General features: G+C 45.7%; 1 protein-coding gene across 1 annotated transcript in view; it reads right to left on the bottom strand.

Moving 5' to 3' along the window:
* plxna4 (plexin A4) overlaps window positions 1–22500 on the bottom strand; it is a 510802-nt gene that overhangs the window by 151486 nt on the left and 336816 nt on the right. The window contains exon 5 of the mRNA XM_031815179.1: window positions 21508–21608. Coding sequence (XP_031671039.1) covers window positions 21508–21608 — 101 coding nt within the window. The remainder of the gene's footprint in view (window positions 1–21507; window positions 21609–22500) is intronic.

The following is a 22500-nucleotide window of genomic DNA, read 5'->3' as shown; positions in this document are numbered from 1 at the left end:
TTTATATATTATCTACCTCACTTGCTTTGGCAATGTTAACACATGTTTCCCATGCCAATAAAGCCCTTGAATTGAATTGAATTGAATTGAGAGAGAGACTAGAGAGACTATTTGCACATAATATGACATTTGAAATGTCCTTATTCCTTTGGAACTTGTGTAATGTTTACTGTTCATTTTATTATTGTTTATTTCACTTTTGTTTATTATCTATTTCACTTGCTTTGGCAATGTAAACATATATGTCTCATGCCAATAAAGCCCTTCAATTGAATGTGAATTGAGCGAGAGAGAGAGGATTAAGTCTGCAAATAAACTTTAGCCTTTACAAAAAAATGTTTTTTAAAATGTAAATGTCTTGAGTCAATAAGTATTCAACCCCTTTGTTATAACAAGCCTAAATATGTTCAGGAGTAAAACAAGTGCTTCACAAGTCACATAAAAAGTTGCATGGACTCACTCTGTGTGCAAAAACAGCATTAAACATGATTTTTAAATGACTACCTCATCTCTGTACCCCACACACAATTATCTGTCAAGCCGAGCAGTGAATTTCAAACACAGATTCAAGCACTAATAAACGTTTTTTCCCCCCAATGCCTCGCAAAGAAGGGCAGGTAGTGTATTGGTAGATGGGTACAACTAAAACAAGCAGACATTGAATATCCCTTTGAGCATGGTGAAGTCATTAATTACACTTTGGATGGTGTATCAATGCACACAGTTACTACAAAGATACAGACTCCTTCCTAACTCAGTTGCCAGAGAGGAAGGAAACCACTCAGGGATTTCACCATGAGGCCAATGGTGACTTTAAAACGGTTACAGAGTGTAATGGCTGTGATAGGAGAAAAGTGAGGATGGATCAACAACATTGTAGTTACTCCACAATACTAACCTAAATGATAGAGTGAAAAGGAGGAAGCCTGTACAGAATACAGATATTCCATAACATGTGTCCTGTTTGCAATAAAGCACTATAGTAAAACTGCCAGAAAATAATTAATGTCCTGAATACGAAGCGTTATGTTTAGGTCAAATCTAACACAACAAATCACTAAGTACCACTCTAAATTTTCAAGCATGTTAGTGCCTGCATCATGTTATGGGTGTGCTTGTCATCAGCAAGGACTAGGGAGTGTTTTAGGATACAAAGAAATGGAATAAGGCTAAGCACAGGCAAAATCCCAGAGGAAAACCTGGTCCAGTCTGCAGGACAATAACCTAAAACACAAGGGCAAATATAGACTAGAGTTGCTTCCCAAAAATAGATTTCATGTTCCTGAGTGGCCTAGTTACAGTTTTGACTTAAATCAACTGGAAAATTCATGGCAAGACTTTAAAAGACACAGCTGTAATCACTGCCAAAGGTGATTCTAACATGTATTTCCTCGGGGGTGTGAATACTTATGTAAATGAGATATTTCTGTATTTCGTCTTCAATAAATGTACAAACATGTCTAAAAACAAAAGTCATTATGGGGTCTTGTGTGTAGATGGGTGAGAAAACATGTTGAATAAGGGTCTGACTACTGTCTGAAGGCACTGTGTCTTTTCCCAGCCAACAGGCTTTTATCACTGACACTAGACTGTTATATATGACAAGTCTCTGCTGTTATTACTGTCCCCAGCAACCTTCCCAGATGCAGGGATCGATGTCTGAGTGTATTTGTGGAGGAAGATGGAGAAGAGGGGGAGGAGAGAGAAGAGGAGAGCAGGGTTTATGGATGCCAGAAGAGCGATTAGTCTCTGAACATACAACAGATTATTAACATCAGGCCCTAGTCTCTGAACACACAACAGATGACTATAATTAGGCCCTAGTCTCTGAACACACAACAGTTTACTATAATTAGGCCCTAGTCTCTGAACACACAACAGATTACTATAATTAGGCCCTAGTCTCTGAACACACAACAGATGACTATAATTAGGCCCTAGTCTCTGAACACACAACAGATTACTATAATTAGGCCCTAGTCTCTGAACACACAACAGATTACTATAATTAGGCCCTAGTCTCTGAACACACAACAGATTACTATAATTAGGCCCTAGTCTCTGAACACACAACAGATTACTATAATTAGGCCCTAGTCTCTGAACACACAACAGATAATTAACATCAGGCCCTAGTCTCTGAACACACAACAGATTATTAACATCAGGCCCTAGTCTCTGAACACACAACAGATTATTAACATCAGGCCCTAGTCTCTGAACACACAACAGATTACTATAATTAAGCCCTAGTCTCTGAACACACAACAGATTATTATCATCAGGCCCTAGTCTCTGAACACACAACAGATTACTATAATTAGGCCCTAGTCTCTGAACACACAACAGATTACTATAATTAGGCCCTAGTCTCTGAACACACAACAGTTTACTATAATTAGGCCCTAGTCTCTGAACACACAACAGATTACTATAATTAGGCCCTAGTCTCTGAACACACAACAGATTACTATAATTAGGCCCTAGTCTCTGAACACACAACAGATTACTATAATTAGGCCCTAGTCTCTGAACACACAACAGATTACTATAATTAGGCCCTAGTCTCTGAACACACAACATATTACTATAATTAGGCCCTAGTCGCTGAACACACAACAGATTACTATAATTAGGCCCTAGTCTCTGAACACACAACAGATAATTAACATCAGGCCCTAGTCTCTGAACACACAACAGATTATTAACATCAGGCCCTAGTCTCTGAACACACAACAGATTACTATAATTAAGCCCTAGTCTCTGAACACACAACAGATTATTATCATCAGGCCCTAGTCTCTGAACACACAACAGATTACTATAATTAGGCCCTAGTCTCTGAACACACAACAGATTACTATAATTAGGCCCTAGTCTCTGAACACACAACAGATTATTAACATCAGGCCCTAGTCTCTGAACACACAACAGATTACTATAATTAGGCCCTAGTCTCTGAACACACAACAGATTACTATAATCAGGCCCTAGTCTCTGAACACACAACAGATTACTATAATTAGGCCCTAGTCTCTGAACACACAACAGATTACTATAATTAGGCCCTAGTCTCTGAACACACATGCACAGACAGACAAACAAAGGCATGTGCACACAGTATGGGGTATGAATTGGTAAAGATTGATACATTTCACTGTCGAGTATCGCCAATACAAATATAAAGATGTGACAACATTAGCTGAATCCATTCCAAACTGACACTTGTCAAATCATAATATAAACAATGCCTCACATTCACCTGTCCAATGCCAGGATAAGGCATTCACCTGTCCAATGCCAGGATAAGGCATTCACCTGTCCAATGCCAGGATAAGGCATTCACCTTGACAATGTCATTTCTCAAAATATGATTCCCAATCTGTCTTCGTGTCACACATGACGGACAGACTGACAGTGTAATTCCGCTCCAGTAAACGCTCCCCAAAAATGACACCTGACAGTGGCGCGCGGCAGCAACGTGCCAAAGTCTTGACAACGTTCCCGTAACGTTCCCACAACGTTCCCGTAACTTTCCCACAATGTTCCCGTAACTTTCCCACAACGTTCCCGTAACTTTCCCACAACGTTCCCGTAACTTTCCCACAACGTTCCCGTAACTTTCCCACAACGTGCCCACAACACTACTACAATGACGGAACCCCAGAGAGTAATCTGTGTTGACTGGCAGTGGAGAGGAGGAGCTGTGAATGTATAGGATATCTGGGGATCCACTCAGATGCTGTATATGATACATAATACACACATACATGAAATGACAGAGCAATAAAAACGTTTTATGAAGAGAGCTGTGGGGTTATTGTATATTTAATACCGCTTGTTTATGGATAACAGTCAGCGGATGAATGTTACTAGAGAGAGACGGGGGAAGGATGAAAGGGACGATGATCAGGGATGAAAGCTCACCTGCAGGGGAGTTTGACTGAGACGTGATTTAGCATAAGTCCTGCATCACCACACGGCAGAGATGTGATAGGCGAGACGGCTTGATTGACAGCTGAGGCTTAGTGTTGACTGGCTCTCTGAGGGATTGGTTCTTTTGTCAGTGTTATTCCAGTGGCTTTGAATAATGCATGGGGGTTGAAGTCGCACACCCACACATGAGCGTGCACACACACACACACACACACACACACACACAAAATCAGGAATACATATGTGTGTGTGTGTGTGAGCGCTGAATGTGTAAAGAAACGTTGTGCTATAATGTCTACTACATCTATTATAATGTAAGGGTAAGGAAAGTGCGTGCACGAACGTGTGCACGCACGCACGCACACACACACACACACACACACACACACACACACACACACACACACACACACACGTGTACCCCCACTCCCCATACAAAGTCAGTTCCCATCCTGTCCCTGTTGACTTCCTCCCCTGCATTATTGATCTGAATTCTCCTCTTCCTCGCTAGCCAGACTAACAGCTCATCTAAGAAGAGATCTATAAAGTTAATACAAGCTTTGAGAAGAGAGGAGAGGAGAGGGTGATGAGAGGAAGAGAGGAGAGGGTGATGAGAGGAAGAGAGGAGAGGAGAGGGGGATGAGAGGAAGAGAGGAGAGGGGGACGAGAGGAGGAGAGGAGAGGAGAGGAGAGGGGGATGAGAGGAGGAGAGGAGAGGGGGATGAGAGGAGGCGAGGAGAGGGGGATGAGAGGAGGAGAGGAGGAGAGGAGAGAGGGATGATAGGAGAAGAGGAGAGAGGGTGAGAGGAGGAGAGGAGAGGGGGTGAGAGGAGGAGAGGAGAGGGGGATGAGAGGAGGAGAGGAGAGGGCGATGAGAGGAGGAGAGGAGAGAGGGATGAGAGGAGGACAGGAGCAGGGAGCCAGCAGCTGTGGTTTTGTACAGACTCTGGACCCAGGAGGTTGTTTCAAGGTTGATTGAGAACAATAAACTATCTGAGAAACAGTTTAGACAAAAGCGTTGGCCGTCTAAGGCTCCCCTAGAGTCTAGTGAGTCAGTTTCAGTCTGGGGGTGAGTCCCAAAAGGCACTCTATTCCCTATGTAGTGCACTACGTTTGACAGCCCTGGTAAAAACTACTGCACTAAATAGGGAATAGGGTGCCTTATTATTATAATATTGGCCTTGACTCTATTAGAAGAAAGTGGAGGTTGTTGGATGTTGGCTGCACTAAAAGCACTTTTCATTGGTCAGTTTGAATAAGACATGTCAAAACAAAGATTTCTCATTGGGCAGACAAGGCCAAACATAGTGAGTAATTGAGAAATGAGGAAGTTTATTTCCTGTTCACATGACCTGACCAGTGTTTTCCTTCCTTTATTTCCCCTTGGCCCTGTATCGACGTGGTGCAAAATAAAGACAGCTCATTTCCTTCCATTTCTTCCTCTTCCTCATTCCCTCTTCCTCATTCCCTCTTCCTCATTCCCTCTTTCCAAAGGTGACGTGGCCACTTCTCCAGGACAGCCAAGGCCTACGTCTCAAAGAGCACCCTATTCCCTATGTAGTGCGCTCATTCTGACCAGAGCCCCATGGACATTGGTTAAAGTTAGTGCACTTAAGAGGGGATATGGTTCTATTTGGTACACAACAGTCATAATGCTATGTCTTGGCTGACTCACTAGCTTTGATCTCCAGTGGGACCTTGCTTTGAACACAGACGACGCTAACTTAATTAGCATCTTTTGTTTCCGGCAGCCAGCACTTAAATGGGGTGAAGCCAGGGAGACTGAATGAGCAATGAAGATAATGTTCCTTCTCTCGTCATCAATAGGGTGGCTCATTCTAAATGCTTCCTTTCTGGTGATTACAGAGAGCCTTAGGGGCTGGACGGTGTTGTCTGTGCTTTTTCAGTGGCTTGGTTGGGTGAACGGGTGAGTGTGTGTGTGTGTGTGTGTGTCTGTGTGTGTGTGTGTGTCTGTGTGTGTGTGCGTGTGTGTGTGTGTGTGTGTGTGTGTGTGTGTGTGTGTGTGTGTGTGTGTGTGTGTGTGTGTGTGTGTGTGTGTGTGTGTGTGTGTCTGTGTGTGTGTGTGTGTGTGTGTGTCTGTGTGTGTGTGTCTGTGTGTGTGTGTTCATGTGTCTCAACAGTAGTTTCCAGCCATGCTGATTGAGCTGGTAATCAGAAGGTCAGGCTAGTGGAAGGTAGTGGGTGTCAGGACACTAAGGGACTGAAGAGAGAGAGTTAATGCATTGTTAATTCACTGTCACAGTATCTCCTCTAGTGGGCCTACCCCTCCCACTCCTCCCCTTCTTAATCAAAGTTAATCGAGGGTTGGTACAGATGAGTTGAACAGAGATGAGAAAAGTGCTGGTGATTGAGTTGGTATGGTACAGATGAGTTGAACAGAGATGAGAAAAGTGCTGGTGATTGAGTTGGTATGGTACAGATGAGTTGAACAGAGATGAGAAAAGTGCTGGTGATTGAGTTGGTATGGTACAGATGAGTTGAACAGAGATGAGAAAAGTGCTGGTGATTGAGTTGGTATGGTACAGTTGAGTTGAACAGAGATGAGAAAAGTGCTGGTGATTGAGTTGGTATGGTACAGATGAGTTGAACAGAGATGAGAAAAGTGCTGGTGATTGAGTTGGTATGGTACAGGTGAGTTGAACAGAGATGAGAAAAGTGCTGGTGATTGAGTTGGTATGGTACAGATGAGTTGAACAGAGATGAGAAAAGTGCTGGTGATTGAGTTGGTATGGTACAGATGAGTTGAACAGAGATGAGAAAAGTGCTGGTGATTGAGTTGGTATGGTACAGATGAGTTGAACAGAGATGAGAAAAGTGCTGGTGATTGAGTTGGTATGGTACAGGTGAGTTGAACAGAGATGAGAAAAGTGCTGGTGATTGAGTTGGTATGGTACAGATGAGTTGAGATGAGATGAGAAAAGTGCTGGTGATTGAGTTGGTATGGTACAGATGAGTTGAGATGAGATGAGAAAAGTGCTGGTGATTGAGTTGGTATGGTACAGATGAGTTGAACAGAGAAAAGTGCTGGTGATTGAGTTGGTATGGTACAGATGAGTTGAACAGAGAAAAGTGCTGGTGATTGAGTTGGTATGGTACAGATGAGTTGAGAAGAGAAAAGTGCTGGTGATTGAGTTGGTATGGTACAGATGAGTTGAGCAGAGAAAAGTGCTGGTGATTGAGTTGGTATGGTACAGATGAGTTGAAAAGAGATGAGAAAAGTGCTGGTGATTGAGTTGGTATGGTACAGATGAGTTGAACAGAGATGAGAAAAGTGCTGGTGATTGAGTTGGTATGGTACAGATGAGTTGAGATGAGATGAGAAAAGTGCTGGTGATTGTGTGTGTGTGTGTCTGTGTGTGTGTGTGTGTCTGTGTGTGTGTGCGTGTCTGTGTGTGTGTGTGTGTGTGTGTGTGTGTGTGTGTGTGTGTGTGTGTGTGTGTGTGTGTGTGTGTGTGTGTGTGTGTGTCTGTGTGTGTGTGTGTGTGTGTGTGTGTGTGTGTGTGTGTGTGTGTGTGTGTGTGTGTGTGTGTGTGTGTGTGTGTGTGTGTCTGTGTGTGTGTGTCTGTGTGTGTGTGTCTGTGTGTGTGTGTGTGTCTGTGTGTGTGTGCGTGTCTGTGTGTGTGTGTGTGTGTGTGTGTGTGTGTGTGTGTGTGTGTGTGTGTGTGTGTGTGTGTGTGTGTGTGTGTGTGTGTGTGTGTCTGTGTGTGTGTGTCTGTGTGTGTGTGTGTGTGTGTGTGTGTGTCTGTGTGTGTGTGTCTGTGTGTGTGTGTTCATGTGTCTCAACAGTAGTTTCCAGCCATGCTGATTGAGCTGGTAATCAGAAGGTCAGGCTAGTGGAAGGTAGTGGGTGTCAGGACACTAAGGGACTGAAGAGAGAGAGTTAATGCATTGTTAATTCACTGTCACAGTATCTCCTCTAGTGGGCCTACCCCTCCCACTCCTCCCCTTCTTAATCAAATGTAGCCTCGCTCCATTGGGCTACCAGCCCCTCTCTTCCTCCTACCTCTCCCTCATCCCTCCATCTCCCTCATCCCTCCACCTCCAGCCCTCCTCTGGCCAGGGGCTATTGTGTGGAAGTGTGTTTGTTCAGCTGTCCTCCCTCCTCAGGGACATTGGATCTACCCCAACATCCCCAGGACATGTTCTATGTACTGGCTGGATTAGCCTATTCATGCTTCACTAGCAATGGTATTGACCTCACTTGACTTATAAGTAAAGAGATTGAGGGAGGAGGGGGGAAGGACAAAGGGGACTGATAGAGACAAGAGGGAGAGGAGTGTCACACACACACACACACACACACACACACAGGAGTGGGTGCTGGATAAGCGTTACGTCTGGGGATCTCTCTGGGGGAGTGCAGATGCTATCTGTGTTCTCTTCTGGAAGCAGCCCTGTGTGTGTGTGTGTGTGTGTGTGTGTGTGTGTGTGTGTGTGTGTGTGTGTGTGTGTGTGTGTGTGTGTGTGTGTGTGTGTGTGTGTGATCCCAGGGGTCAGTTGAGAATCTAATGATTACTCTAGAGACCAGACAACTGACCCGGGTGAGAACACAAGTGAAGTGTTGACCTCTGAACTCCTACTGATAGTAATGTATGTTTCTATGTTTTGGTTGGTCAGGGTGTGAGCTGAGTGGGCATTCTATGTTACATGTCTAGTTTGTCTAGTTCTATCTATGGCCTGATATGGTTCTCAATCAGAGGCAGGTGTTCGTCATTGTCTCTGATTGGGAACCATATTTAGGTAGCCTGTTTGGTGTTGGGTTTTGTGGGTGATTGTCCTTGTTCTGTCTGTGTTACTTTGCACCAGTATGAGGCTGTTTGGTGTTGGGTTTTGTGGGTGATTGTCCTTGTTCTGTCTCTGTTACTTTGCACCAGTATTAGGCTGTTTGGTGTTGGGTTTTGTGGGTGATTGTCCTTGTTCTGTCTCTGTTACTTTGCACCAGTATTAGGCTGTTTGGTGTTGGGTTTTGTGGGTGATTGTCCTTGTTCTGTCTCTGTTACTTTGCACCAGTATTAGGCTGTTTGGTGTTGGGTTTTGTGGGTGATTGTCCTTGTTCTGTCTGTGTTACTTTGCACCAGTATGAGGCTGTTGGGTTTTGTGGGTGATTGTCCTTGTTCTGTGTTACTTTGCACCAGTATTAGGCTGTTTGGGTTTTGTGGGTGATTGTCCTTGTTCTGTCTCTGTTACTTTGCACCAGTATGAGGCTGTTGGGTTTTCGTGTTACGTTTATTTGTTTTTGTATTTGATCGTGTTTACTTTGTCTCATTAAACATGGATCTCAATAGCCAATAGCCACGCCGCATTTTGGTCTGACTCTTTCACCTAAGGAAAACCGTTACAGATAGTAATGAATGTGTTGACCTCTAAACCCTGAACTCCTACTGATAGTAATGAATGTGTTGACCTCTGCACTCTGATCTCCTACTGATAGTAATGAATGTGTTGACCTCTAAACCCTGAACTCCTACTGATAGTAATGAATGTGTTGACCTCTGCACTCTGATCTCCTACTGATAGTAATGAATGTGTTGACCTCTAAGCCATGAACTCCTATTGATAGTAATGAATGTGTTGACCTCTAAACCCTGAACTCCTACTGATAGTAATGAATGCGTTGACCTCTGCACTCTGATCTCCTACTGATAGTAATGAATGTGTTGACCTCTGCACCCTGATCTCCTACTGATAGTAATGAATGTGTTGACCTCTGCACTCTGATCTCCTACTGATTGTAATGAATGTGTTGACCTCTGCACTCTGATCTCCTACTGATTGTAATGAATGTGTTGACCTCTGCACTCTGATCTCCTACTGATAGGAATTCATGTTTAACCAGCAGGCAACAAGGGAAGGTTCCAAGGCAAGCAGATCCTCTCAGTGTTTTTTCAGATATACCCTTTGAAATGCTACAGCACCTGCAGAGCAGAGATGAGTGACAAATGAGTTGAACAGAGATGAGAAAAGTGCTGGTGATTGAGTTGGTATGCTACAGATGAGTTGAGCAGAGATGAGAAAAGTGCTGGTGATTGAGTTGGTATGCTACAGATGAGTTGAACAGAGATGAGAAAAGTGCTGGTGATTGAGTTGGTATGGTACAGATGAGTTGAACAGAGATGAGAAAAGTGCTAGTGATTGAGTTGGTATGGTACAGATGAGTTGAGCAGAGATGAGAAAAGTGCTGGTGATTGAGTTGGTATGGTACAGATGAGTTGAGCAGAGAAAAGTGCTGGTGATTGAGTTGGTATGGTACAGATGAGTTGAGCAGAGAAAAGTGCTGGTGATTGAGTTGGTATGGTACAGATGAGTTGAACAGAGAAAAGTGCTGGTGATTGAGTTGGTATGGTACAGATGAGTTGAACAGAGAAAAGTGCTGGTGATTGAGTTGGTATGGTACAGATGAGTTGAGCAGAGAAAAGTGCTGGTGATTGAGTTGGTATGGTACAGATGAGTTGAACAGAGAAAAGTGCTGGTGATTGAGTTGGTATGGTACAGATGAGTTGAACAGAGAAAAGTGCTGGTGATTGAGTTGGTATGGTACAGATGAGTTGAACAGAGAAAAGTGCTGGTGATTGAGTTGGTATGGTACAGATGAGTTGAACAGAGAAAAGTGCTGGTGATTGAGTTGGTATGGTACAGATGAGTTGAACAGAGAAAAGTGCTGGTGATTGAGTTGGTATGGTACAGATGAGTTGAACAGAGAAAAGTGCTGGTGATTGAGTTGGTATGGTACAGATGAGTTGAGCAGAGAAAAGTGCTGGTGATTGAGTTGGTATGGTACAGATGAGTTGTGTACTGGGGGGCAGAAGCAACCCGCTGGGATGTAAAGAGCAGATATCCCACTGGGCACACACTGGTTGAATCAACGTTGTTTCCACGTTGAATTGATGTTTGTACCCATTGGGAAGCTTGATTAGCGTGTGTGTGTGGATCAATAGTGCATTATCTGCAGCAGTCTGCTGCTCCCTCTGGCCCCAGATCCAGGGGTGTCTGAGTGTCCATTTCAGCCCAATGTCCATCCGCTCTGCCCCCTTCCCACTATGTATCGATGAGAGGAGGGGGGGGGGGTGATGGTGGAAGGAGGAGGGGTTAGGGAAGGGGGAGGAGGAGGGGAGGGGGGGGGGGGGGTGGGGGGGATGATGGTGGAAGGAGGAGGGAAGGGGGGAGGAGGAGTGGGGGGGTGGGGGGTGATGGTGGAAGGAGGAGGGGGGAGGGGGGAGGGAAGGGGGAGGAGGAGGGGTGGGGGGTGATGGTGGAAGGAGGAGGGAAGGGGGAGGAGGAGGGGGGAGGGAAGGGGGAGGAGGAGGGGTGGGGGTGATGGTGGAAGGAGGAGGGAAGGGGGAGGAGGAGGAGGGGGGAGGGAAGGGGGAGGAGGAGGGGTGGGGGGTGATGGTGGAAGGAGGGGGAGGAGGAGGGGTGGGGGTGGGGGGGTGATGGTGGAAGGAGGGGGGGGAGGGAAGGGGGAGGAGGAGGGGTGGGGGGTGGGGGGGTGATGGTGGAAGGAGGAGGGGGGAGGGAAGGGGGAGGAGGAGGGGTGGGGGGTGATGGTGGAAGGAGGAGGGAAGGGGGGAGGAGGAGTGGGGGGGTGGGGTGGTGATGGTGGAAGGAGGAGGGGGGGGAAGGGGGAGGAGGAGGGGTGGGGGTGATGGTGGAAGGAGGAGGGGGGAGGGAAGGGGGAGGAGGAGGGGTGAGGGAAGGGGGAGGAGGAGGGGAGGGGGGTGGGGGGGTGATGGTGGAAGTAGGAGGGAAGGGGGAGGAGGAGGGGTGGGGGGTGGGGGGGTGATGGTGGAAGGAGGAGGGAAGGGGGAGGAGGAGGGGTGGGGGGTGGTTGGGGTGATGGTGGAAGGAGGAGGGAAGGGGGAGGAGGAGGGAGGGATGGAGGGGCATAGAATCCTTTAACTGTCCGTGTGAATTCTCTGTCATACAATGGGAGTGACTTCTGTACCATGAGACACCTATGCAGTCAGAATTGACACCATATTGATGACTTGCTTGACACAATGCCAGTCGATACAGTCCATCCTTGATAGACTTTCCGTAATTGATTTTACCGCATGATCATTCCAAAAGAGGACTCAATTTGGCAGATATCGCAATATTCAATCAGTGTGGCCACATATGGATCGACTCACATTAACCAATGGTAGAAACATCTACAGGACAGATTAGGAAACGGCAAGGGGGGCGAAGAATAAACCCAGCCTGCATCCCAAATGGCACTATATTCCCTACATAGCGCACCACTTTAGCCTTATGGGCCCTGGTCAAAAGTAATGCACTATGTAGGAAAAAGCAAGACATTTGGGAGGCATCTCAGTGGTCTGTATGCCAAGTGTATGGCTTGGTAATTGAAAATGCCTGGCACGTCCAACCCAACATTTTCCCAGGCTTTTATTGGAATCCTTTTAATGTAGGAATCCGCGGCTTGGCGACGGACTAACCAGCCGTTCGCGGTGAAAGATCGGGGGCCTCTGACAGCGGCCATATATCTCTTCACCCTCCCCCCCCCAACAACCACACACACACACCGCCCGCCCCCCACTTGTTGCACTGTCGACTCCGCCCCCCCCTTCCCATCTTCAAAAACAATACTTGCGAGACCTGAAGAAAGACAAGGCGGTTGTCTGAGTTGTGTTTTGAATTGGTCTTTCTAACCATGGAACAGTGTGTTATGAGTTTACAGCTGACAAAACATGGTTATTGGGACACAAGGCTGCCGCCCCAGGGCTCTGTGGTCCTGTCGCTGCGGGAGGCTCAAGTAACCTGGACCCTGTTAAGTATTCAGAGGGGGGGGGGGGGACTCAGCCAATCCATCAGACTAGCAAGGTGGAGGGGCACCAGAGATCAGGTGTCCTGTCTCCATCAGAGAGGGATGCTGTTTCTATGTTTCTGTGCCCTCCTCCTTTGCTCACTAACACACTCACCCACTCACTACTCACTAGACGAATAGAGAAAGAGAGAGAGAGAGAGCATGGAGTAGACGAATAGAGAAAGGGAGAGAGAGAGAGAGAGCATGGAGTAGACAATAGAGAAAGGGAGAGAGAGAGAGAGAGCATGAGTAGACGAATAGAGAAAGAGAGAGAGAGAGAGAGCATGAGTAGACGAATAGAGAAAGGGAGAGAGAGAGAGAGCATGAGTAGACGAATAGAGAAAGAGAGAGAGAGAGAGAGCGAGAGAGAGAGAGAGAGAGAGAGAGAGTTAGAGCATGAAGTAGACGAATAGAGAAAGAGGAGACAGACAAGACAGGGTGGGATGGAGAAAAATAATGTAAAGACAGAGGGATACAGAGAGAGGGGGAGAAAGAGAGAGAGAGAGAGAGAGAGAGAGAGAGAGAGAGAGAGAGAGAGAGAGAGAGAGAGAGCATGGAGTAGACAAATAGAGGAAGAGAGAGAGAAAGAGAGTGAAAGAGCGAGAGAGAGAGAGAAAGAGAGAGTGAGAGAGAGAGAGAGAGAGAGAGAGAGAGAGAGAGAGAGAGAGAGACGCTCAATGCTTCCTGACTGCAGCAGTCGGAGAATAACAGCCAGACAGAACAGCCAGCAGCATACCACCCAACATCCAGCTTCTGAAGATAAACAGGGACAGTTCTGGTCGGTCCCTGGATGGGAGACCACATGCTGCTGGAAGTGGTGTTGGAGGGCCAGTAGGAGGCACTCCTTCCTCTGGTCTAAAAAAATATCCCAACGCGCCAGGACAGTGATTGGGGATATTCGTATATAAGGGTGTCCTGACTCTCTGTGGTCACTAAAGAACACACTGCACTCATTTTAAGAGTAGGGGTGTTAACTTGGCTAAATTCCCAATCTGGCCCTCATACCATCATTGCCACCTAATCATCCACAGCTTCCAATTGGCTCATTCATCCCCCCTCCTCTCCCCTCTAACTATTCCCCAGGTTGTTGCTGTAAATGAGAATGTGTTCACAGTACACTTACCTGGTGAAATAAGGGTTCAATCAAATAAGAACTAACAGACAGAGAGGCGGATGTGGAACAGACCAGAGACCCATTTATGCCCCATCTGGGTAGTACCAACCAACCCCTCTCTAATCCATGTTCCCCTACAGTGGAGAGACCGCCTGTAAGTGACCAATTTCTGTTCTTTTCCCTTCTCCTCTTGACACTAATTCTCCTGCAGGACAAGACAGCAGCAAGGCAGGCGAGCGCTCGCTTGGAGGAAATAGACGAGACAAGTGGTATTGTATCTGGCCCGATCTGACAGAACAATCTGTGGCCATAAATTACCTCTGCCTTTAAGGACATCCAGGTCAATAGACCTATAACACTGGCTGGCTGGCTGGCAGTCACACACCAATGGCTGTGACAGGCCAGAACCCCATGTCTATAGCCAACTGCTGCTTTTCACCTGATTACATTACCTACGCAATCAAATAACATTCAGCTCAGGCTCCCATACATACCACACAAGACATTCCACCAGGGGTCTCTTCACTGTCCCCAAGACATGCCACCATGGGTCTCTTTACAGTTCCCAAGTCCAAAACAAATTCATGGCAATGAACAGTATTATACGGAGACATGATCACATGGAACTATCTTCCATCTCCATTTACTCAGCAAACAGCAAATGACCTTTAAAAACGGATTAAACAACATCTCATGGAACAAAGAGGACTATGATGGACACACACACACACACACACACACACACACACACACACACACACACACACACACACACACACACACACACACACACACACACACACACACACACACACACACACACACACAGAGAGAGACACTGAAGGAGAGAAGAAGAGATGAATAGAGTCTATGGTGAGACACTGAGGGAGAGAAGAAGAGATGAATAGAGTCTATGGTGAGACACTGAAGGAGAGAAGAAGAGATGAATAGAGTCTGTGGTGAGACACTGAAGGAGAGAAGAGATGAATAGAGTCTATGGTGAGACACTGAAGGAGAGAAGAAGAGATGAATAGAGTCTATGTTGAGACACTAAAGGAGAGAATAGATTAATAGAGTCTATGTTGAGACACCAAAGGAAAGAAGAGATGAATAGAGTCTATGGTGAGACACTGAAGGAGAGAAGAGATGAATAGAGTCTATGGTGAGACACTGAAGGAGAGAAGAAGAGATGAATAGAGTCTATGGTGAGACACTAAAGGAGAGAAGAGATGAATAGAGTCTATGGTGAGACACTGAAGGAGAAGATATGAATAGAGTGTATGGTGAGACACTGAAGGAGAGGAGAAGAGATTAATAGAGTATATGGTTGGACACTGAAGGAGAGGAGATGAATAGAGTCTATGGTGAGACACTGAAGGAGAGGAGAAGAGATGAATAGAGTCTATGGTGAGACACTGAAGGAGAGGAGAAGAGATTAATAGAGTCTGTGGTGAGACATCGAAGGAGAATAGATGAATAGAGTCTATGGTGAGACACTGAAGGAGAGGAGAAGAGATTAATAGAGTCTATGGTTAGACACTAAAGGAGAGAAGAGATGAATAGAGTCTATGGTGAGACACTAAAGGAGAAGAGATGAATAGAGTCTGTGGTGAGACACTGAAGGAGAGAAGAGATGAATAGTCTATGGAGAGACACTGAAGGAGAGGAGAAGAGATGAATAGAGTCTATGTTGAGACACTAAAGGAGAGAAGAGATGAATAGAGTCTATGTTGAGAGAAGGAGAGGAGAATAGATGACACAAACAAGGTCTCACTTTGTGACTTTGCCTTTGACCTCCAGTGGTGGAGCAACACAGACACACCAAGGCTGTGTTCTCTGTCTGCTAATGCACTCTCCACCCCTGAGACATCAACAAGACACACACACACACACACAAACTTCACAAGCCCCTCCTTTCTTTCCCTCTGTCACTAGCTCTGTCTGCGTCACTCTTTCCTCACTTACTAGCTGTGTTCTCTGATTTTGGCAATTCAATTTCAATTCAAGGGCTTTATTGGCAGGGGAAACATATGTTAACATTGCCAAAGCAAGTGAGGTAGATAATAAACAAAAGCTAAATAAACAATACAAATTTACAGTGAACAAGTTCAAAAAGAATAAAGACATTTCAAATGTCCTTTCAAATCAAATCAAAATGTATTTGTCACATACACATGGTTAGCAGATGTTAATGTGAATGTGTCGAAATGCTTGTGCTTCTAGTTCCAACCATGCAGTAATATCTAACAAGAACTCGGACAATTTCACAACAACTACCTTATACACACAAGTGTAAAGGAATGAATAAGAATATGTACATGTAAATATATGGATGAGTGATGGCCGAACGACATAGGCAAGATGCAGTAGATGGTATAGAGTACAGTATATACATATGAGATGAGTAATGTAGGGTATGTAAACAATTTATAAAGTGGCATTGTTTAAAGTGGCTAGTGATACATTTATTACATCCAATTTTTAATTATTAGAGTGGCTAGAGATGAGTCAGTATGTTGGCAGCAGCCACTCAATGTTAGTGATGGCTGTTTAACAGTCTGATGGCCTTGAGATAGAAGCTGTTTTTCAGTCTCTCGGTCCCAGCTTTGATGCACCTGTACTGACCTCGCCTTCTGGGTGATAGCAGGGGGGAACAGGCAGTGGCTCGGGTTGTTGTTGTCCTTGATGATCTTTATGGCCTTCCTGTGACATCGGGTTTTGTAGGTGTCCTGGAGGGCAGGTAGTTTGCCCCCGGTGATGCGTTGTGCAGATCTTACTACCCTCTGGAGAGCCTTTGGGTTGTGGAGGGAGCAGTTGCAGTACCAGGCGGTGATACAGCCCGACAGGATGCCCTCGATTGTGCATCTGTAAAAGTTTGTGAGTGTTTTTTATCAGCCTCCTGAGGTTGAAGAGGCGCTGCTGCGCTGGTTTTCTTTTTGGAGTCCGTGATTGACTGTAGACCCTGCCACATACCTCTCGTGTCTGAGCCGTTGAATTGCGACTATACTTTGTCTCTATGCTGACGCTTAGCTTGTTTGATTGCCTTGCGGAGGGAATAGCTACACTGTTTGAATTCGGTCATGTTTCCGGTCGCTTTGCCCTGATAACAGCCGTGGTTCGCACTATCAGTTTTACGTGAATGCTGCCATCAATCCACGGTTTCTGGTTAGGGAAGGTTTTAATAGTCACTGTGGGTACAACATCACCGATGCACTTGCTAATAAACTCGCTCACCGAATCAACGTATACATCAATGTTGTTGTCTGACGATATGTGGAACATATCCCAGTCCATGTGATTGAAGCAATCTTGAAGCATGGAATCCGATTGGTCGGACCAGCGTTGAACAGACCTGAGCACGGGCGTTTCCTGTTTTAGTTTCTGTCTATAGGCTGGGAGCAACAAAATGGAGTCGTGGTCAGATTTTCCAAAAGGAGGGCAGGGGAGGTCTTTGTATGCGTCGGGAAAGTTAGAATAACAATGATCCAGGGTCGCGCATTTGATATGCTGATAAAATTTAGGGAGCCTTGTTTTCAGATTAGCCTTGTTAAAATCCCCAGCTACAGTAAATGCAGCCTCAGGATATGTGGTTTCTAGTTTACATAGAGTCCAATGAAGTTCTTTCAGAGCCGTCGATGGGTCTACTTGGGGGGAAATACACGACTGTGATTATAATCGAAGAAAATGCTCTTGATAAATAATGCGGTCGGCATTTGACTGTAAGGAATTCTAGGTCAGGTGAACAAAATTACTTGTTATGATCACACCACGTCTCATTAATCATAAGGCATACACCCCCGCTCTTCTTCTTACCAGAGAGATGTTTGTTTCTGTCGGCCCAATGCATGAAGAAACCAGGTGGCTGTACCGACTCTGATAACGTATCCCGAGTGAGCCATGTTTCCGTGAAATAAAGAATGTTACAATCTCTGATGTTTCTCTGGAAGGCAACCCTTGCTCGGATTTCGTCTACCTTGTTGTCAAGAGACTGGACATTGGCAAGTAGTATACTCGTGAGCAGTGCGCGATGTGCCCGTCTACGGAGCCTGACCAGAAGACCGCTCTGTCTGCCCCTTCTGTGGCGCCGTTGTTTTGGGTCGCCTACTGGGATCCGATCCATTGTCCTGGGTGGTGGACCAGACAGTGGATCCGCTTCGGGAAAGTGGTATTCCTGGTCGTAATGTTGGTAAGTTGATGTTGCTCTGATATCCAATAGTTCTTCCCGGCTGTATGTAATAAGACTTCAGATTTCCTGGGTAACAATGTAAGAAATAATACATTTAAAAAACAAAATAGTGCATAGATTCCTAGGAACGCGAAGTGAGGTGGCCATCTCTGTCGGCGCCGGAAGTACTGGACATTATGTATATTATGTCTTAATACAGTTTTGTAAGGATGTGAAAATAGTTAAAGTACAAAAGGAAAAATTAATTAACATAAATATGGGTTGTATTTACAATTGTGTTTGTTCTTCACTGGTTGCCTTTTTCTTGTGACAACAAGTCAGAAATCTTGCTGCTGTGATGGCACACTGTGGTATTTCACCCAATAGATATGGGAGTTTATCAAAATTGGATTTGCTTTTGATTTCTTTCTGGGTCTGTGTAATCTGAGGGAAATAAGTGTCTCTAATATGAGCATACATTTGCCAGAAGGTTAGGAAGATCAGCTCAGTTTCCACCTCATTTTGTGGGCAGTCAGCACATAGCCTGTCTTTTCTTGAGAGCCAAGTCTGCCATCGGCTGCCTTTCTCAATAGCAAGGCTATGCTTACTGAATGTGTACATAGGACCAGCTTGCTTAGGGGGCTCTTTTCCAGGTTCATTTCTCTGTAGGTGATGGCATTGTTATGGAAGGTTTGGGAATCGCTTCCTTTTAGGTGGTTGTAGAATTTAACGGTTCTTTTCTGGATTTTGATAATTAGTGGGTACGGCCTAATTCTGCTCTGTATGCATTATTTGGTGTTACCTGTGGCGCTGATGTTTAGACCGAGGTATGTATAGTTTTTTTGTGTGTTCTAGGGCAACGGTGTCTAGATGGAATTTGTATTTGTGGTCCTGGCAACTGGATGTTTTTTGTGTGTTCTAGGACAACGGTGTCTAGATGGAATTTGTATTCGTGGTCCTGGCAACTGGATGTTTTTTGTGTGTTCTAGGGCAACGGTGTCTAGATGGAATTTGTATTTGTGGTCCTGGCAACTGGATGTTTTTTGTGTGTTCTAGGACAACGGTGTCTAGATGGAATTTGTATTCGTGGTCCTGGTGACTGGATGTTTTTTGTGTGTTCTAGGGCAACGGTGTCTAGATGGAATTTGTATTCGTGGTCCTGGCAACTGGCTGTTTTTTGTACCACCATTATTTTAGTCTTACTGAGATTCACTGCCAGGGCCCAGGTCTGACAGAATCTGAAGCACCCGATCATCTGCAAATAGTAGACATTTGACTTCAGATTCTAGTAGGGTGAGGCCGGGTGCTGCAGACTGTTCTAGTGCCCTCGCCAATGTGTTGATATATGTTGAAGAGGGTGGGGCTTAAGCTGCATCCCTGTCTCACCCCATGGCCCTGTGGAAAGAAATGTGTGTTTTTTTTGCCAATTTTAACCGCACACTTGTTGTTTGTGTACATGATTGTATAATGATGTATGTTTTTCCCGCAACACCACTTTCCATCAATTTGATGGGGTATTGTGTGTAGGCCAGCGACCTAAAAAATCTCAATTTAATCCATTTTAAATTCAGGCTCTAACACAACAAATTGTGGAAAAAGTCAAGGGGTGTGAGTACTTTCTGAAGGAACTGTGTATATATACTGAACAAAAATATAAACGCAATATGCAACAATTTCAAAGATTTTACTGAGTTACAGTTCATATGAGGAAATCAATCAATTGAAGTAAATTCATTAGGCCCTAATATATGGATTTCACATGACTGGGAATACAGATATACATCTGTTGGTCACAGATACCTTGAAAAAATTGGCCTCACAATGGGCCTCAGGATCCCAAACCATACCTGCCTATACCATAACCCCACCGCCACCATGGGGCACTCTGTTCACAACATCAGCAAACTACTCGCCGACAGGTCTGCTGGTTTGAGGTCGGTTGGATGTACTGACAGATTCTCTAAAACGATGTTGGAGGTGGTTTATGGTAGAGAAATTCACATAACATAATCTGGTAACAGTTCTGGTGGACATTCCTGCAGTCAGCATGCCAATTGCACAAAACTGCACATTTTAGAGTGGCCTTTTATTGTCCCCCGCACAAGGTGCACCTGGGTGATGATCATGCTGTTAATCAGTTTCTTGATATGCCACACCTGTCAGGTGGATGGATTATCTTGGCAGAGGAGAAATGCTCACTAGCAGGAATGTAAACAAATGTGCTTTTTGTGCGTATGGGAACAACACTTTACATGTTGCGTTTATATTTTTGTTCAGTGTATATCTCTCTGTCTCTCTTCCAGTTTGTCGCTCCCATCCCCGTTTATGGTGTAATGCTTTAGTTCCACTGTGTTTTTTCTGTCACAGTAGCTGCAGCTTCTCTGCCCTTCCATGGTCCTCTGTGTGCCAGCAGGGCCGTGTAGGGCTGGAGGTGCTAAGCACACCTGCCTGAGATGTGCTCCACCGATACACAGAGGAGGGGTGGGGAGTGGAGAGACACACACATGCGTGCACACACACACACACAAACACACACACACACACACACACACACACACACACCACCCCAGGGCGATCAGCAAGAGCACAAGAATCCAATTTTCAATTTAAAGTGGAGTGAGAAATATACCTGGCCCCTAGGGCCTCTAGCCAGCACTATCTCTGACTCCAATACAGTGGAGGGGGGGATGGAGTGAGGGTATGGGGGATTGGCAGCGACAATGTGTGTGAGAGAGGGCAAGATACAGAGTGAAAGACAAAGATAGAAAGAGAGAGAATGTGAGTGAGTGCGTAAGAGAAAGAGAGAGATGAATAGAGTGAGTCAATGAGTGAAAAAGAGCAAGTGAGTTAGAGAGAAAGAGAGAGAGAGAGAGAGAGAGAGAGAGAGAGAGACTATGTGTGGTCTCCGCCCTAAGTTCTTCTGAGTTTTCTTCCTCCCTCTCTCCCTGTCCTGTCTCCCTGTCCTGTCTCCCTGTCCTGTCTCCCTGTCCTGTCTCCCTGTCCCGTCTCCCTGTCCTGTCTCCCTGTCCTGTCTCCCTGTCCTGTCTCCCTGTTCTGTTTCCCTGTCCTGTCTCCCTGTCCTGTCTCCCTGTCATGTCTCCCTGTCCCGTCTCCCTGTCCTGTCTCTCTGTGTCCATCAGTGCCCTGGCAGTAATCATGGTCTTTGTACTCCCAGAGGAGTCTGGGTTCTGGAAGGAAAACGAGGCCAGGGGTTTTGGTTGGTAATGGATCTGAGGGGGCCTGGCAGCATGCCTATCCCCAGGAACCCTATCTGAGTCTGGGAGTGGCGGTAAGGCCCCTAAGTGCATTGGCCCAGGCGTCTCATCCCTACTCAACCCACCCAGCCAAACACAGACCACCTGTCTGTTCATGAGTCACATTTGATCAATACCACTCGACAGCAGTATTGTAGAAAACATTTCAGAAAACTTCAAACTGATGTAAATGGCTTTGTATTGCACTTACATGTTGTGCAGGACACACCAGCCACAGTGAGGGTCTCCTGAGCCCAGACACTCGCTGCAGGTGGAGTACTGGCCACAGGCTTCCACTGGTACCCTCGTCATCTACACAGAGAGAGAGATACACACAGAGTTATAGCCTGGTTACAGACAGAGAAACAAGGTAGGAGTGAAGGAGAGGAAGTGAGAAAGAGAGGAGGAGAGGAGGGGAGTATGAGTGAAGGTATGGGTGTTGGGTTATTTAATGATTATCAGATATCAATATCAGCTCACACACAGACACCCTTCACTCCTCTTCAGTCAATACATATTGGACTCATCTCTGGTTCATAGTTAATCACTATGATTTATAACCATGCCAATGCTGACTGGCATTGACTGGCACTGACTGGCATTGGTATTGAGTGCCAGTGCTCTGGGGCAGGGCTGAAACAGACGGGAGAGTTCCACTCTGTGCAGAGGGCAGTGCCTCCTTGTCTCCATGGTAACAACATCGAGCGCTCCCAGTGTCAACTACATTTGATTAATGAGCCGTCATTGGAGGATGACCGCTGTCACTCAAATTGGTTGTGGGTGACAGCAGGGAGGGGGGAAGGGGCAGAGAGAGAGGAGATCATCACAGGGACATCATGTCCCATCACTATGGGTTTATAGAGAAGGCACTGCTGTTCATGATATTGGTGTGTGTTTGTCCGTGTTTGTGCGTACGCACAGGCATGTATATCTTTGTGCGTTTGTGTGTATTGGTGTGCGTACAGGTGTGTGTGTGTGTGTTCGTGTATGTGCGTACACAAGGGGATGTATATTTTTGTGTGTGGTCATTGGTGTGTGTGTGTGTGTGTGTGTGTGTGTGTGTGTGTGTGTGTGTGTGTGTGTGTGTGTGTGTGTGTGTGCGCTAACCCCCCTTCCCACTCCAAAAAAGGAAATTACTCTTTCCTGTGCGGTGGAGCATCTCAATATCTAGAAAAGTTCAGTCATGCTTTGGTGACACCTTCCA

Source organism: Oncorhynchus kisutch, unplaced genomic scaffold (genome assembly GCF_002021735.2).
Source record: "Oncorhynchus kisutch isolate 150728-3 unplaced genomic scaffold, Okis_V2 Okis09a-Okis19a_hom, whole genome shotgun sequence".
Lineage (NCBI taxonomy): Eukaryota > Metazoa > Chordata > Actinopteri > Salmoniformes > Salmonidae > Oncorhynchus > Oncorhynchus kisutch.
The sequence above is the reverse complement of the archived record's forward strand: the minus strand, read 5'-3'. Positions and strand labels throughout refer to the sequence as shown.